The 17346-nt window shown below is 43.4% G+C and overlaps 1 protein-coding gene across 3 annotated transcripts in view; it reads right to left on the reverse strand.

Annotated features, from left to right (window-relative positions):
• The window catches only part of LOC105473097 (EGF like, fibronectin type III and laminin G domains), a 200475-nt gene that overhangs the window by 93623 nt on the left and 89506 nt on the right, over positions 1 to 17346 (reverse strand). For all 3 annotated transcript variants that reach the window (XM_071098995.1, XM_011726726.3, XM_071098996.1), the window contains exons 4-5: positions 14074 to 14191; positions 12411 to 12546 (exon numbers count right to left, since the gene is read on the reverse strand). In XM_071098995.1, the coding sequence (XP_070955096.1) occupies positions 12411 to 12546; positions 14074 to 14191 (254 nt within the window). The remainder of the gene's footprint in view (positions 1 to 12410; positions 12547 to 14073; positions 14192 to 17346) is intronic.

A 17346-nucleotide genomic window follows, 5' to 3' on the forward strand; every position in this document is an offset into this window, starting at 1 on the left:
CGTGTTCCTCGAGATGTCTGCATGATCTTTCAAAGACTGGAACGCTACCAGTCCCTTTCCTGTTTAACAACTTTCCATAGTTCCCTATTCCCTTCAGGATACATATGGGCTCCTCCATAAGGCCTTTGTTTGGTGTGATCCTCCCTACCCATCTCTCACCCCACAGAGCTCCAGGCTTTCTAAGCAATTCCAGGAACATTTTCTTCTTGCCTCCAAGCCATTGCTTAAGTGGCTTCCTCAGCCTAAGCCTTTCATGTTGCTTCCTCCCTCCCCTTTTGCCTGGTAATCTCTGATGTGTCCTTCTTTGCTCTCATAAGAAGCCTTCCTTCCTTCAAAACTAGGTCAGATCAAGCTTATGTTTCTCTAGGTTCCTGGTCGCCATGCCTGCCTACAACACTCACTACTCCTCTGAACTCTGTCCATCTGCATTCCCCAGTAGACTGTCCGAGGATAGAGTCTACAGCTTATTTATTCATCCCTAAATCTCTTGTATGTTTTTCACATGAGATGCTCAATACATACATGTTTGTATGAACATATGCTCATAGGAGGTATCCAATAAAGCGTGATTGAGCTGAATTAAAATATCTTCAGAATTCAACTTAGAAATAGCATGACGCCCTAAATCAGGGTTGGCAAATTTCAGCCAGCTGCCAGTGTTAGTAAATAAAGTTTTACTGGAACACAACCACACCCATTTAGGTACTGTTTATGGCTGCTTTCTTACTACAGTGGCAGAGTTGAGCAGTTGAGACAGAGTTCACACAGCTGGCAAAGCACAGAATATTTACTATCTGATCCTGTGAGAAAAAGTTTACCAACCCCTGATCTAAGACAACAGCATGCTTTAACCCGGCTTGTGCCACTCTGACAATCCAATGAAGCCTATGAACCCCTTCTCAGAGTGATGTTTTTAAATGCATCAAATATATAGGTTCACAAAGGAAATCAATTGTATTGTAAAGAATGATCAAAATAATAAAAATCATGAAATAATATACTTCTTTATTAATACATTAAATTTAAAAACCTAGCAATGGATTTAATAACTATACTAATTTCAAAGTCGTGATAAACATAACTGCTATTTCAAGATATGTGCGACCATTGTAACCGGACGGTTATCCAGATGTAACCAGATAAGAAAATACCTGTGATTCTAATGTTGATAGGGTCACAAGAATTGTTAATACGATTGTGATTTATTGTCTACATTCATTTTTGAAGAAACTGCTAAATTTCCATTGGTAAAACTAAGGATATATATATTTTTTCCAATCCAAGTCCAGGGACCCCTTGAATTCTATCCAGGAAACCCTTGGGGATCTATGGACTGCCGGTTAAACACCCTGCTCTAAGAGAAGAGATGCGATCCCATAGATTACCCAGGGCAAACACAACAGGGTGAGAGAAAACCTCCCGCTCAGAAAAGCCTCTGACTCTGTCAATTTTACAGACTGGTTTTATGCAGGATTTGCTCTACACTAAATGAATTGCAGAGAAAAGTCCAAAACTACTCAGTAGTCAAAGATGAGAAAAAAAAAAAGGTGTATTATTTGACCTTCAGCTTTCAGCCTTCTTTCTTTAGGTACAAATTGGTTTAACCAAATGACAAACAGATGGATACAATGGGGTTATGATAAACTCAGCTGGCAATTTGTCCCAGGTGGGGCAATAGGAGAGCACACTTCATTTACAGTTTACAGATGGCTCCCAAAGCTGTTTCATAATTCAATTTATGTCAATTGCCATCAATCTAACCAGGGATTATATCAGGAATGCTTAGGGTAGGAGGAATGGAAGCTTTACGGGATCAATTTGCCAAACTATAGGCTGGACTTCTTTAAATCCTTTAGAGTAGCCCTTCCATTAGGGTCTGAGCAAAGGGACTTGACAGCTTCCAGAATTTCTAGGACCAGGTGCCAGGCTAGAAGGTGGTTCTAAGATTTTCAGTTTCAAAACTAAAAGTATGGAAAAGAATTCTTTGTGAAGCAGCACTTGTTGCCTGTCACATGAAATCCCAGCTGACATCCAAGCAAGCTCATTCTTGCTTATATCTAATTCTATTGCTGATGGTAATGAAAGCTCATACTCAAATAGCAAAACTTCTAACACTTTTTTTTGAAAAGAAAGGGAGTTTGGGGGGTTGTTTTCTCCCATTTTCCCCCAAAATTAACTGTATAAGAATAATTCTTTAAATATTTTCAATTCTAACTTTTGGGGGCTAGCAAGCCAACATCAGATTACATCACTCTTAAATATTGCAGTCATATGCCCAAGTTTTGCTATATATTCCAGTAAAATGCTATGAAGAATGGTGGCAGTTTACTTAGTTACTATGCTGAGCTCTAAGACATGAATTTGCATTCCACATGAAATAAAATCACAGTAGGAACTTTCAAGTTAGTCATACACATTTAGGTATCATTTGAAGATTTACCACATCTTGAGATTACTTTTATGATGAAAAACCGATAGCAATAAATAAACTTTCAGTTGGGATTGAAGTGGGGCATTGGTGAGGGGTCGGGGGATGCATATGATCCTTGTTGGCTCTTACATGGTTTTTATTTCTGTAGTGGGTGAGGTCAGATGTTGGTTACCATTGTGGCCTCTGATATTGGTGGTAAAGGATTCACTGAATTACTTGGGGGTAATGCTTTTTACATTATTTACTCAAAAATAAGTAACTGTTAGTGTGAAGATACATTTGCATGTGGCTCAGGTTAAAAAAAAAAAATCAAAAATCCTCCATGAGCCATTCTTCTAAGTGCTGTACAGACCTTCTCATCTCTGCAACCCTTCTGAGGTAGCCACTATTACCATCCATATTTTACAGCAGAGGAAAGTAAGGCTTAGCAGGACTAAGCGGGTTGCTCAGGGATCCAGCTAGTTGCTGGTATCCTCTAGATCAAGCTTGTCCAACTCACTGTCTGAGGGCCACATGTGGCCCAGGACAGCTTTGAATGTGGCCCAAAATAAATTTGTAAACTTTCTTAACACATTATGAGATTTTTTTTTTTTTTTTTTTTTTTTAGTTCATCAGCTATCGTTAGTGTGTTTTACGTGTGGCCCAAGACATTTCTTCCTCTTCCAGTGTGGCCCAGGGAAGCCAAAAGATTGGACACCCCTGCTCTAGATCAATCCCATGACTACCGGTGTCCAAATGCTTACCAGCACCTATTTGACATGTGGTGTGTTTACAGTGCTATGTGCTATATTCCAAACAAAGGAGCAAGGTAGACGTTGCCTTCATGTTCCAAGAGGAAGACAGACCTTGAAAAAGTAATTAACTACGAGTGTGCTGAGTATTGAAAGTAAATGTTGGAGGTATAGCTAACCTAATCTGGGAGTAGGTGAACGTAGTCAGGCAGAGCTTCCTGGAGGAAGTGACGCTTAAAGGGGAGTCCTGAAGGATGAACAAGAGTTAGCTAAGTAAGGAGGTAGAAGAGCTATCCTGACAGGATAGCAATCATAAAGACTTGTAGCCAGGGAGGGTGCGGTGGCTCATGTCTACAATCCCAGCACTTTGCGAGGCCGAGGTGGGTGGATCACTTGAGGTCAGGAGTTCGAGACCAGCCTGGCTAACATGGTGAAACCCTATGTCTACTAAAAATACAAAAAAAAAAAAAAAAATAGCTGGGCATGGTGGCACATGCCTGTAATCCTAGCTACTTGGGAGGCTGAGATAGGAGGATTGCTTGAACCTGGGAAGTGGAGGTTGCAGTGAGCTGAGATCACACCGCTGCACTCCAGCCTGGGTGACAGAGCGAGACTAGATTCTATCTGAAAAATAAATTAATTAATTAAATAAAATAATTTGAAAACACACTTGTAGCCAGGAACAAGCAGGTTATGTAGGAAAGCAGAAAACACCCACTGAGAAAGCCATATAGGAATAGTTTGCATTGATTGAGCACTTACTAAGGGCTCAGTGCTGTTCTAGGCATTTCATGTGTGTCAACTCATGTAACTTCATAATAACCCCATGAGGCAAGTAAATTATTATCCCCATTCTGTTGTCTGAGGCCCCGAGAAGTTAAATAACCCACCAAAGATCACACAGCTTAGAAGTGGTAGAGACAGGGTTTGCACTAGGGAGTCCAGCCCAGAGCCTGTGTGTTACTCTATCCGTCCATACTGCCTCCCCTACATCTTGATACTAGACGAGCAGAGTCACAGGATTTGAGATGTCACGCATCCAGTATGCCTTAATTTGCAGAGAAAGAAACTGAGGACTGGAATCAAGCAACTTCACCAGGCTTAGAGGCTGGTTCAGAACTGTCTCTTCTGATTCCACATTTGGACACACTTAAACCTCAAAAGATGATACCATGAATCAGGCTGTAAGCCTCAATTCTGAATGAGAAACTCCTTTAACCTTCACAGCTTTTGACCTTGACCATGAGTCAAATCACATCATCCCTTACAACTGTTCAAAGAAAATCCATCCTCTGTTCAGCTTCCATTCTGAATCCCAGACTTGATCTTCATTTCAGTAACAGCCTTTGCAGGGTCACTTCCTGTGAGAAAACTAATTAAGTTCCTTTGTTACTTACAGAATATGGAAATCTATGATGAGATGGAAGGAGAGATGACTTTTAACAAAAATATCAATTTGCGAGTAATACTTTAAAAAACCCACCCAGGTTGCATGACCTTGAAATTCTCAAATGAAACCAGTATGTAGGTGCTGCAATCCACCTAGAAGCAGCCCTGTGTGAAGATGAATTCTTCAAGTCTTATTATGGAAGGCATCTGCCAGGGACCAGAGAATTATTTAGGCAGAAAAGTCAGAAAGGAAGAAGCTGAGATCCGGCCACTGCACTCCAGCCTGGGCGACAGAGCAAGACTCCGCCTCAAAAAAAAAAAAAAAAAAAAAAAAAAGGAAGCATTGCTCCTTCTCACTTACTAATATAAATATCTTATGTTGAGATTTAGAGATCAATGTTTCTTGACCTGAATCCCTAAAACATACAGAGACATGTTCTGAACTTTCACATGTACCCAAAATAAACCAATAGTAGACTTTGTGTGTGTGTGTGTGTTTGAGTCTCACTCTGTCGCCCAGACTGGAGCGCAGTGGGGTGATCTAGGTTCACTGTAATCTCCGCCTCCTGGGTTCAAGCAATTCTTGTGCCTCAGCCTCCCGAGTAGCTGGGATTACAGGCATGTGCCACCACCCCCGGCTAATTTTTGTATTTTTAGTAGAGATGGGGTTTCACCATGTTGGTAAGGCTGGTCTCAAACTCCTGGCCTCAAGTTATCTGCCTCTTTGGAACTGGGATTACTGGGGTTACAGGCATGAGCCACCGCACCTGGCCAATGGTGGACTTTTAAACTAAAAACAACTGTTGCTGAGCTTTAGCCTGCCCTGTCCAGCAGGTAACAATGCAAAGCTCTGAAGCAGTTTTAGCCAATAAGGTGACACCTTCAGAAAAACTGTAGGTAAGTTAAAAGAAAACTATTTTTCACCTTCATCCAACTCGATAGACAGCATACGACAGGCATGGCACCCCAATTGGAACTTCAGTGATGAGGACCGTTTTTCCAGGTCTTTGGTTTTCATTGCCACCATACTATATATTATTTGCTTATGAGAAAGGCACTTACCCTGGGGAAATTCTTAGGCAGATGGAGGAAGGTTTCTTAGATATTTATAGCCAAGATATTTCAAAACATACGTAGCTATATTTATGCTTGGTTCTTATTTTAATAAACACTAAGCATTGCTGCCCCCAAATAAATTTTCAGTGTCACTTTAGAAAAGAAATATTCTCCTTCACCTCAAATACATGGTTTTGTGTTTTAAAAAAGCAAGTAAAAGTGTTTAAAACACTGCAAAATATGTTACAGCCTGAAGGCTGACTCAGAACTTGCCTCTTCAGATCTTTTCTGAAAATCTATGGCTACAAAGAAAGCTAACAAATAGCCTCCAGACCAACTTTGGGGGAGATCATGAAGACTCCTGCCATCTAAAAGCTTTTATTCTGCCTGGGCCTGAGACCAAGCTCTTCTCTGAGGCAGTTACTGAGAGCGCCTTCAGGGTGCTCACACCTGAGGTGTCCTCTATTTGGGGGGTAGTAGAAGCTGGATGAAGAACAAAAATTTGCTTGGTCCTAAGCCCCTGACTCAAGATATCATCATATTATGCATAAGGTCTACTTGAAATATCATGAAAACTAGCAAATAAGTAAGTAGGCAGCACTCCCATACCCTGGTCTCATAATTTTTCAGGTTAATCTTCTATTAACCAGAGGTCTCACTCTGTTGCCCGAGCTGGAATACAGTGGCACGATTACAGCTCACTGTAGTCTAAAACTCTTGGGCTCAAGTGGTCTTCCTGCCTCAGTCTCCTGAGTAGCTGGGATTTCAAATGTGAGATAGCTTTCCTGGTTTAGTTGAATATTAAAAAAAAAAAATTTCACTTGAACCCAGGAGGCAGAGGTTGCAGTGAGCTGAGATCGTGCCACTGCACCCCAGCCTGGGCAACAGAGCAAGACTCCATCTCAAAAAAAAAAAAGAAAAAAAAAAAGAAAAAATTTGTTAGACTATCTCCTAACAATGTCTTTGAAATCTTTATCTCCATCGAATGGCAAATAAGAAGAGTAACCAATGTAGAAGTGCCCATCAAGACAGAGAGAGGACTGGAACCTTACCTTCCAGTGACAGAATTTAGACAAGAACTTCACATTAAGCTATCTGAATCTGAGGATAACTTCTGAATCTAAGAGTCCTGCCTCTTACATGTATAATAATAAGGACCTTTTGGCTCACACAAAACCTGTCATGTGTATTTCTGTACACAGGAAGTAGAAAAAGGAAGTCACTATTAAACATTAAATGGACCTCTCTGGGGAAAATAAAATAACTGAAGACAACGGTCCCCCCACCCCCCACCCAAAGCCTTTCATCCTTTCTTACTGTCTGAGTCTCTTTGGACTGTTACAATGAATACCATAAACTAGGTAACTTATAAACAACAGAAATTGATTGCTCACAGCTCTGGAGGCCGGGAAGTCCAAGATCAAAGTGCCAGCAGATTCAGTGTCTGGTGAGGGTCCATTGACTGGTGAGGGTCTGCCTTCTTTTCTTTTTTTCTTTTCAAGACAGGGTCTCACTCTGATGCCCAGGCTAGAGTGTAGTGACATGATCATGGCTCACTGCAGCCTTGATCTCTGAAGCTCAAGTGATCCTCCTGCCTCAGCCTCCTGAGCAGCTGGAACTACAGTATGCAATACCACACCTGGCTAATTTTTTAATGTTGCCCAGGCTGAGGGTCTCCTTTCTGGTTCATAGATGGCATCTTAACCACTGTGTTCTTACGTGGTGAAAGGGGTGAGAGACCTCCTGGGCCTTTTTTACAAATGCCACTAATCCTATTCCTAAGGGCTCTGCCCTCATGACTTAATCACGTCCCAAAGACCTCATTCTAATACTATCACCTTGGGTGTTCGAATTTAACGTATGAGTTTTGTGGAGGACATAAACATTGAGACCATACGTAGCACACACAAACTACAGTTTCAGAGTTAGAGCCCAGGAAAGCTCTTTCTGAACATACATTCACTCACTTATAATGGGATAGGCTCCGAGATGTTTACAAGTGGATTTATTTTGCAGCCAAACATTAAATGCTGCAACAAGCTATGGAGGCTTTCTTTCAGGAATACATCAAACAGCAGCCTGAGATGAGGTTTCTCATTTCCTCAGCCAGCAGGGCTCTGGGCAGGCTGGGTCTAAGCTTCCATCTCTGAAGGTGAGTCACAAACATGAAAGGACATGGGGATTCATAAAAAGAGTACTGGGCCGGAAGTCAGGAGAATTCGGTTCTAATTTTATTCTGTCCCCAACCAGTCATTTTTATCTTGGCAAAGTAACTTATGCAATGGAGTCTCAATTTCTACTTTTGTGAAAAGGAAATAATGGGACTGTAGGATGGAAACAGATACACACTGAATGTCTACATGTAGAGATACTTTATGAGGAGTATAAGCAAGAGCTCTGCAATGAGGGTTGCACTTGCTTGATATTATAGAGGAGGAAATAGGGGTTCTGAGAAAGGATAACTTGGCTGAAGTTACAAATTCTGGAAGAGATAGAGGCAGAATTCCTAGCACAGGGGATGTAACAAGCAACTGGGCCTTCCCATATTCCCATATTCCATTTAGAATTCAACGATGTACGAGAATTCTAAATTTGAAGCTAACCTTCCAGACACTGTGAAGGTATTTGTCAAGGTAAAGAGATAAATATATATTAGCAGTTGGTTGGAACGGCATACAATTTTAAAATATACATAAGAAGCCAGGCACGGTGGCTCATGCCTGTAATCCTAGCACTTTGGGAGGCCGAGGCGGGTGGATCACCTGAGGTCAGGAGTTTGAGACCAGCCTGACCAACATGGTGAAATCCCATCTCTACTAAAAATACAAAAATTAGCCAGGCGTGGTGGTGGGTGCCTGTAATCCCAGCTACTCAGGAGGCTGAGACAGGAGAATCACTTGAACTTGGGAGGCAGAGGTTGCAGTAAACCAAGATCATGCCATTGCACTCCAGCCTGGGTGACAAGAGTGAAACTCTGCCTCAAAGTATACATATATGAATTTGAGACCTTGAGCCCCTAGATATTAGAGAGCTCTGAATGTTAAAATGCATTTTAATTGGAATTATAGTTGTACATAACACCCACATATACCTTATACTTTTGTAGGTTTTTAACATCCACACAGCTTTTTCTTACACAAAGCTCTTTCTCTTTCCCATATTTTCAAGAATATCACTTGATCCTCCTAACCATACACTATAAGGCTGGAAGATGTCATCGCCCACATTTTATAGATAAGGAGTTTATAGCCGATGCCTCTGGGGTCATGGCACCTCCCCTTGTCCTACTTCTGATTTCAGCAGCAGCTGTGGCATGGACAGTTCTTGGAGGGCTCAGACTCGCCTCCTGCAGCCAGCATGTGACCTCAGACATATGCTGTGCTCCTGTTACTCCTCACCTCTCCGGACTCCCTGCTTCATCATAAAATGTGGGGGAGTTATACCCTCAGGGGCAATGCTCAAAGTGGATCCATGTCTCCTGCCTTTTTCATGGTCAACGTGAGAAGAATTCTGTGGGTTTCAGAGAGATCTCAATGGAATCAAGACCCCAGTGAAGACCCCATTGCCTACAGCAGTGACTTAACTAACACACCCTTATATATATCCTCCTTTCCTGTCTCATTCTCCCCACTCTCTCATTCCCACTTCCAAATAAACTATTTGCACCCAAGTCCTTATCTGCAGCTCTCTTTTGAGGGGACTCCACACTATGAGAGGCATCAAGGCTCAGTAGGGGAAGTAACCCGTGCGGGGCCACACGGCTGCCAATAGAGAAGGCGGCACTCTCTCCCAGTTCTTCTGTCTGAATCCAGTGACTCTCTTTCATCTTCTATTTTCAGGCATGCACACAAGGTTAAGAAACTGCCATTTCTACCTTATATAGATATAGAGAACATTTTAAAAATACGTGTTTGAACAAAAAATTAATAATAAATAATGCTTACCGTTGCTCAGGGTTACACGGATTATCTTCCAGGCTACCATAAAAACATAAAAAACTGTGCTTTTTGGTTTTTTTTTTTTTTTTTTTTTTTGGAGACAGAATCTCGCTCTGTACCCCAGGCTGGAGTGCAGTGGTATAATCTCGGCTCACTGCAACCTCTGCCTCCTGGGTTCAAGCAATTCTCATGCCTCAGCCTCCTGAGTAGGTGGGATTACAGGCATCCACCACCATGCCCGGCTAAGTTTTGTATTTTTAGTAGAGACGGGGTTTCACCATGTTGGTCAGGCTGGTCTCAAACTCCTGACCTCAGGTGACCTGCCTGCCTTTACCTCCCAAAGTGCTGGGATTGCAGGCATGAGCCACCACGCCTGGCCAGAACTGTGCATTTTTCAAAATTTTAAAGTATTACATCTTCCTTTGCTGGTGTTGTCTAATGTATCTGTGGTAGTAAATTATATGTTAAGTTTTGCCCCAAGTTTTACAGATGAGAAAGCTGAAGTTTTAGGATTTTCAGTGTAGCACATTTAACCAGTATTGGAACCAGGATTAGAATCTTTTTTATTTTAGGGATATTCCAGGTTTTGCCTACAAAATCTGTTCAATGGCAGGGGTGTAGATTATCTTCAATGCAAAGCATTGTTCTGGGGCTTTGCAGTGGGCATTATAAAAAAAAGAATTCTTAGAATCTGTGCCCCCTTTTTCCAGTAATTGTACCACGGTTTTCCTTTGAGGATCCAATCCTCTTGAATACTCAATCCACATAATCCAGGTTTGAGTGAACAACCCGCTGTTAATTCCACTGGAATATGACCAGTGCCTGACCAATCAATGAATTCTCCTCACACGGGCCACAGTGACTTGTGCAAAGGATGGAAAGGGACCTCAGCTTGGCCAATGAGAATAAATATTGAGATTTTGCTGGGTCCATGGAGAAAGCCACTCTCCTTCCTAGGGAGATAGGCTGGTCACTGTAGGTCTTGACTGCCTGGTGGCCATTTTGCCACCATATAGGAAAAGTCCATCTAAATGTGAAGCCACTAAAGCAGAGAGGTGCATGGAGTCATACTGCTGAATTGACACGAATCTAGCCTCCCCTGAATTTAGATTTGCTGCTGGACTTTACAGTAACAGGAGCTGATGCATTACTGCCTCATCTTCTCCTTTCACACTTCTGACACTTGTAATTTAACAAATCCTGTGTGAAACACTCCGTACTCAAGCATTAAAGAGATTCAGTGCAGTACCTCACCTCTGAAGAAACAAATATCTGCTTTCCATTACCAAGGAATAGGCTAGGAAGTCAAACACAGAAGTAGAGCTAATCAAATCTTGGGAGAATCCTTTGTCCCCGTTTCAGAGAACCTTAGGAATGAGGTCCTGAGTCAGTCTCTTTATGAATGCAGAAAGCAGCAGGCCTCAGACAAGCCTCATCACCTTTAACGTAGGGAATCCCAACTCTACAAGCATTGTTTTCAGACTCACTCACCAGCCACCGCTTCCATTCAAAATCAAACAGCAACTAGAGTTCAGAGGAAATACCTTAGATTGGGAATTTTTTGTTGACCTTTGTTTTCCTTTCTCTCTTTCTTTAAAATGACATAGCAGGGCTGGGCGCCGTGGCTCAAGCCTGTAATCCCAGCACTTTGGGAGGCCGAGACGGGCGGATCACGAGGTCAGGAGATCGAGACCATCCTGGCTAACACGGTGAAACCCCGTCTCTACTAAAAAATACAAAAAAAAAAAAAAAAAAAAAAAAAAAAAAACTAGCCGGGCGAGGTGGCGGGCGCCTGTAGTCCCGGCTACTCGGGAGGCTGAGGCAGGAGAATGGCGGGAACCCGGGAGGCGGAGCTTGCAGTGAGCTGAGATCCGGCCACAGCACTCCAGCCTGGGTGACAGAGCGAGACTCCGTCTCAAAAAAAAATAAAATAAAATAAAAAAATAAAAAAAATAAAATGACATAGCAGTACTAACTTGAGAATAAATGCTTTAATATCTATAAAAAATGTCCAGTCACTCTCTACCCTCTGTTAAGCTGAATAAGAAGAAATGGAGAGGTAGATGAAAGAAAAACATTGAGGCCAAACCAAGACACTTGTCCCAAGGCAATACGGACGTGAAAGAAACAATGGGTTGTCCTTGTTTTTAAAAGATTTTCCCCCTGCTCCTAAGAAACAGCATCATCAAATATTTACTTTGATATATAATATTTCAAAGCCAAGAGGGCAAGGCTCATGCTTGAAATGTAGGCAGGCTTATCGGAAATGGTACCTCAGCAGTTTTCAGAGCCTAGAACAGTCTCTGACTGTGCCAGGGAAATGAGGAAGAGGTATGTGATACAGAGGTATGTGATACAGATACCAGATGACCCACCAACAAAGAGGTGTGGGGATCATTACTGGCCCAAGTACATACATGGGCTTCCAAGCCTGTGTTCGCTCTTAAATATACACGCGGTAGAGACCTGGAGGTGACTCTCCTCATTGTCTTACATCAGGCTTGGAATTCTGACATCTACACATTTTTTTCTTCTTTCTTTTTTTTTTTTTAGATGGAGTCTTGCTCTGTTGCCCAGGCTGGAGTGCAATGACATGATCTCAGCTCACTGCAACCTCCGCCTCCCGGGTTCAAAGGTTTCTCCTGCCTCAGCCTCCTGAGTAGCTGGGATTACAGGTGCATGCCGCCACGCCCGGCTAATTTTTGTGTTTTTAGTAGAGACAGGGTTTCACCATGTTGGCCAGGATGGTCTTAATCTCCTGACCTTGTGACCCACCCACCTCAGCCTCTCAAAGTGCTGGGATTACAGGTGTGAGCCACCACGCCCGGCACACATTTGACTTTTGAATGTGACATACAGACTTACCTGATGAATTCCACAGAATAGTACTGAATAGGGGCGCTTCCTTCACTTGCTCCAGGTTTCCAAGACAGGGCCACCTCAGAATCCGAAACCACAATGACATGTGGCTGCTGGGGAGCTGCCGGAGGCAGGCAGGAATCTAGGTGCGACAACAAACACAACCAGACTAGGCTGGTGGTCTCAGCCATTGGAGAGGTTTAATATAATACATAAACAGCACGAGTGCTTCCTATACCCCAAATATCTCTGTTCAGAACAGCCTCAAAACCCAAACCAAACAAATACAAAAACGTAATCACAACTTGATCACTGTGCCAGGTTCGAATCAATGAGAGCTGGTCTTCCCTTTTCCCCGCTGCACCCCTGACTGCAAATCCAATTAATTGTGTCCCAGTCACTAATCCTGGGACACACAGTGGTTAAGTTCCCTGGAAAACCTTCTATCACATTCTCAACTCCTAACAGCCTTCCATCTGTGTTTGCATTGTCAGAACTGATATTTACCTTCAAGGAAAATTAAATGCTTACAATCACTGCCAATCATTCTTTTCTCTGTGTGTTTTGCCCCTGACAATCAGAATGCATAGTAATGGTAGGTCATTTGGGAAATGCCCTTCTACGTAAAGAGGCAGGAGTCACCCATGAGCCCATCACCTTAAGTGACCGCTATTTCTGATCACATCCGGACACACACATCTCCTAGCCTTTGTTAACACTACTCCAACTGCCTGGGAGACCTTTCCTGTCTTTTCTTCCTAGCAAAATCCTATGCATTTTTTTGTAACTCAGGCCAAAGGTAGGACTCCTTCTGAAAGCCTGTGAGGCTGGGGCAGAGGAAGTGTGCCCTCCCGTGTGCTCCACAGCCTCCGGTGCAGTCCTTAGAAGTGCTGCTGTCACCAGGCGCAGTGGCTCATGCCTGTAATCCCAGTACTTTGGGAGGCCGAGGCAGGTGGATCACAAGGTCAGGAGTTTGAGACCAGCCTGGCCAATATGGTGAAACCCTGTTTCCACTAAAAATGCAAAAATTAGTCAGGTGTGGTGGCGTGTGCCTATAGACCCAGCCACTCGGGAGGCTGAGGAAGAAGAATCGCTTGAACCCGGGAGGTAGAGGTTGCAGTGAGCCAAGATTGCACCACTACACTGGGTGACAGAATGAGACTGTCTCAAAAAAAAAAAAAAAAAAAAAGAAGTGCTGCTGTCACTCATTTGTCATTGGCTTCTCCTTCCACAAAAAGCTCCTTGCCAGCAGTGACCACCATCAACCCAACTTTGTACCCTACTGTCCAGCTTGGTGCCACCTCTAAAAACATTAGTTGCATTCCCTTTGCCTATAAATCTCTTCTCCCACTCCCCTTCCTCACCTTCTTAATTCTTACTTACCTGTCTCCACCAATTGTCATCTCTTCAGGGAATTCTTCCGTTATCCCTGTGTTGTATGTTCCTACAGTGCTGAAGCACCTCACTCTGTGACTACACACTAATGAGGGAATGTCTTGACTTACCCCACTAAGTTCTGAGAGGGCAGGGGCTGTGCTTACTTTTGTTTTCTACTGAATTGCCAGAGCCTAGCACAGTGCTTGGCACACAGGAGGCCCCTATTGATATTTGCTGAATGAAGGATGCATGAGCAGCCTGCCACCTAATAATGAATTTGAACCTACTTTACCTTCGGACAAAGTGGTGACATGCCGAGGAGAGCTCAGCCGCCCTTTGCCAGCCTGGCTGTAAGCTGCTATGCTCACGCGATATTCAGTGCCTGGTTTCAAGTCTCCAATCACTTCCTCCTGTCAATGACCAAACAAGAAAGATGCCAACAATCAGAAGATTTGTTTGAGCAAATTGTATGATTTCCATGAGGTTTATATCTCAAGGTCCCTGTGAAATTGCTTGGCATAGAGAATGTTTTGCTTTATCTAGGACTGGCCCAGTTTTAAGCTTTGCCAAGAAAAAAATGACCATGACATATTTTCCAAGACTGGAGGATGGCCCTTTATTGAAATCTATCCATGGTCCTAGAACTGGATACATTCACACTAGCAAATGTTACTGTGAACATCAGAATTCTTTGATCAAAGTACAGGCTGCTGGAGGGCAGGTGATGATTCTTTCCAAGGCTGGAATTCTCCAGTTCCTTCTTTCCATTCGCAGATTTCAGATGCTCAGGGAATAGCTACAGCTGCACACTGAGGTCTTGATTTGTACCTAGAAAGTAGGGACTGGAATTTCAGTTCTCAAATTTTAAACAGCATTAGAACTACCAGGAAGACTTTCTTAAAAGTGTGTCTGTGTGTGTGTGTGTGTGTGTGTGTGTGTGTGTGTCTGTACTTCCCCTGCACAAAGGGCCCCAAGCAGGAAGCCCCAGCCGAAGAGGGCTTTCTCCACCTTGAGCTTTGGCAAAAGTGGTGTGTCCCCAAAGCTACAGTGCTACATAGTAATTGGGAGACTGGTGGGAAGCAGCAGCCCATTGTAGTGGAAAGGCACTGTCATTGTAGTCAACCAGCCCTGGGCTTGAATCCTGATTCTGCCACTTATTACTAGCTGTGTCCTTGATATTAAATTCATTAAGCCTCACTTTCTTCTTCTGTAAAATAAGCGTGACATATAACCATCTTGCATGATGGTAACATTTGAGATACTGTGTGTAAAGTAGCCGGTATGGAAGATGTGCTCAGGAAATGAGTGGTCATGACTATTGTCTTGGGCATGTGGGAACCTTCCTCTTCTCTGCTTACCTAGGCTCCCGAACTACTCCAAAGGCCAAGCTCTCCCTTTGACACCTTCCCTGACCATGCAGGCCTGGTGATCTCACCCTACTGAAAATTGTGCCACTACTTTAACACATTTACAATGTATTTATTTAAAACTATTACTATTTCTCCTACGGGATTATAAGCAACTTGAGGGCGGGGACCATGTCTTATAATTTCTTCACAACCTCTTTTGCAGATGTTTGAACATTCATTGTTGCTAAGAAGAATTAAGGGCATCCCTATGATTTTTTAAAGCATTCAACAAATAATTATTGAATACTTAATACAGTAGTTCTTAAACCCTGATTACACATTAGAATCACTCGTTGATCTAAACGACTGATGCCTGAACTCCACTCCAGACCACTTAAATCAGAATCTACAGGTGACAGAACCAGGCATCTATTTGTTTAAAGCCCTCCAGGTGATTCTAATGTGCAGCTGTTCTTTTCTTGGGCTTGGCTCACCTCTCAGGTCCTGAACTGCCCCATCTGTTCCCCCTCCTCTCATTGTCCTGATCCCCCTAGATCCAGTATCTACCAGATCCTTCTGTATTTACTATGCTCAAGACCCTCACACCTTAAAAACAGTAATTCCCTACCACATCTGCACCCCTAGCTCCTCTCCTCAGAGGCAACCTCCTTGGAGTTCTCTTTGTTGCCTCACCTCCTATTTACTCCTGAACTTACGCCCACCTGGCCACTCTCACTACAAACCTATTGAGATGTTCTTACCAAGACACCGTAACAACTCTGTAGTGAATCCAGTAGGTGCATCTCAGTCTTTAATGACTCGTTGCAGCTTTCAACACCATTGTCCACCCTTGCTTCTTCAATCTCTTGGCTCCATTGGAAATCATGACTCTGCTCCTCTGTGGTCACCTTCTACTTCTCGTGTTGCTCATTTCCAATACCCTCCATCCACCCCCCTTTCTCTGCTACCTGTAAGGATTGGTCTTTCCCAGGATTTCACCCTGTCACCATCTTCTCTTCTCCCTCATAGTCTTGCTTAGGTACGCTCCTCTCCCATTCCGTTAGCTTCTGGCACCACCTTCAGGGTGACATCTCCCAACTCTGCACCTCTAGCTCTGGCCTGCCTCCTGGTCTCCAGGCATGGAGTGCCTCTTGAACATCTCTACCCAGAGACTACCAAGCAACCCAAGTGTAACACAACCAAAGCTCAACTAATCATTCCTCCTCCTACTGCCAAAACCAAACCAAAACATAGCTTCACTGCTTGCCCTCTCTCTCTCTCTCTCTCTCTCTCTCTCTCTCATTACCCAAGGCCAGAATTCCTGATGCTTTCCTCTATGAGTTCACCCTACACCCCTCACCACCATCTAATCAGTTACCCATGCAGCAGATTCCACCTCTTTCATATCACTTGAATGTGTTTCTGCATTTCATTCTTACAGCCCTTGAAGACCAAGTCCTCATAAATATGACAATGGGCTCTGATTCCCCTGCCACCAGTGCTGCCCTGCCTGTACCTCCAGTCTGGACTCCACAGTGCTATGCAAGTTATCTTTCTAAATCCGCAATCTGATCACATACTTCACACTTTAAAACCCCTCAGAAGAGCATGTTCGTGTCCCCGTTTATCCTTCCAGCATCATCCTGTACCATGTTCCCTCCTTACATTCTACATTCCAGTCATACTTAAGAACTTGGCAGGGCTCAAATTTATGCCATTCAATGCCTCTGGGCCTTTGAACCTGCTGCTCCCTCTACATGAAATGTCCTTCTCCCTACTCCTGCCTGGCTCACCCCTACTCATTCTTCATGACTCAGATCAGCTGAGACATTACCTCATTTCTCTGGCCCCGCCCCAGTCTGGTTAGGTGCCCCTTCTCTAGGCTGCCCTGGCGTCCTTGGTGCACCTCAATCTGAGCAACGCTCACCTTGTATTTTAATTATCAGTTGATTTGTCACCTTGTCCCCACCCACTTGAAGCCAGTAAGCAAGTTCTTATTCCTCGGGCATCCCAAAGCTTAGCATAGTGTTACCAGGCATCTAGCAAATGCTCAAGCAATGCTTCTTGATGAATGAATAAATGAACTAATGAATGATGAAAGAAAGAAATCAAGCCAAGATGTCTCATGTAAACAGATGACCTCATCAAGAAGCCAGCTGATACTACTGACCCTGCATCTTGACTCACAGCATCAGTACCCCTGCCCCAGGCCCTGG

Source organism: Macaca nemestrina, chromosome 6 (genome assembly GCF_043159975.1).
Source record: "Macaca nemestrina isolate mMacNem1 chromosome 6, mMacNem.hap1, whole genome shotgun sequence".
Lineage (NCBI taxonomy): Eukaryota > Metazoa > Chordata > Mammalia > Primates > Cercopithecidae > Macaca > Macaca nemestrina.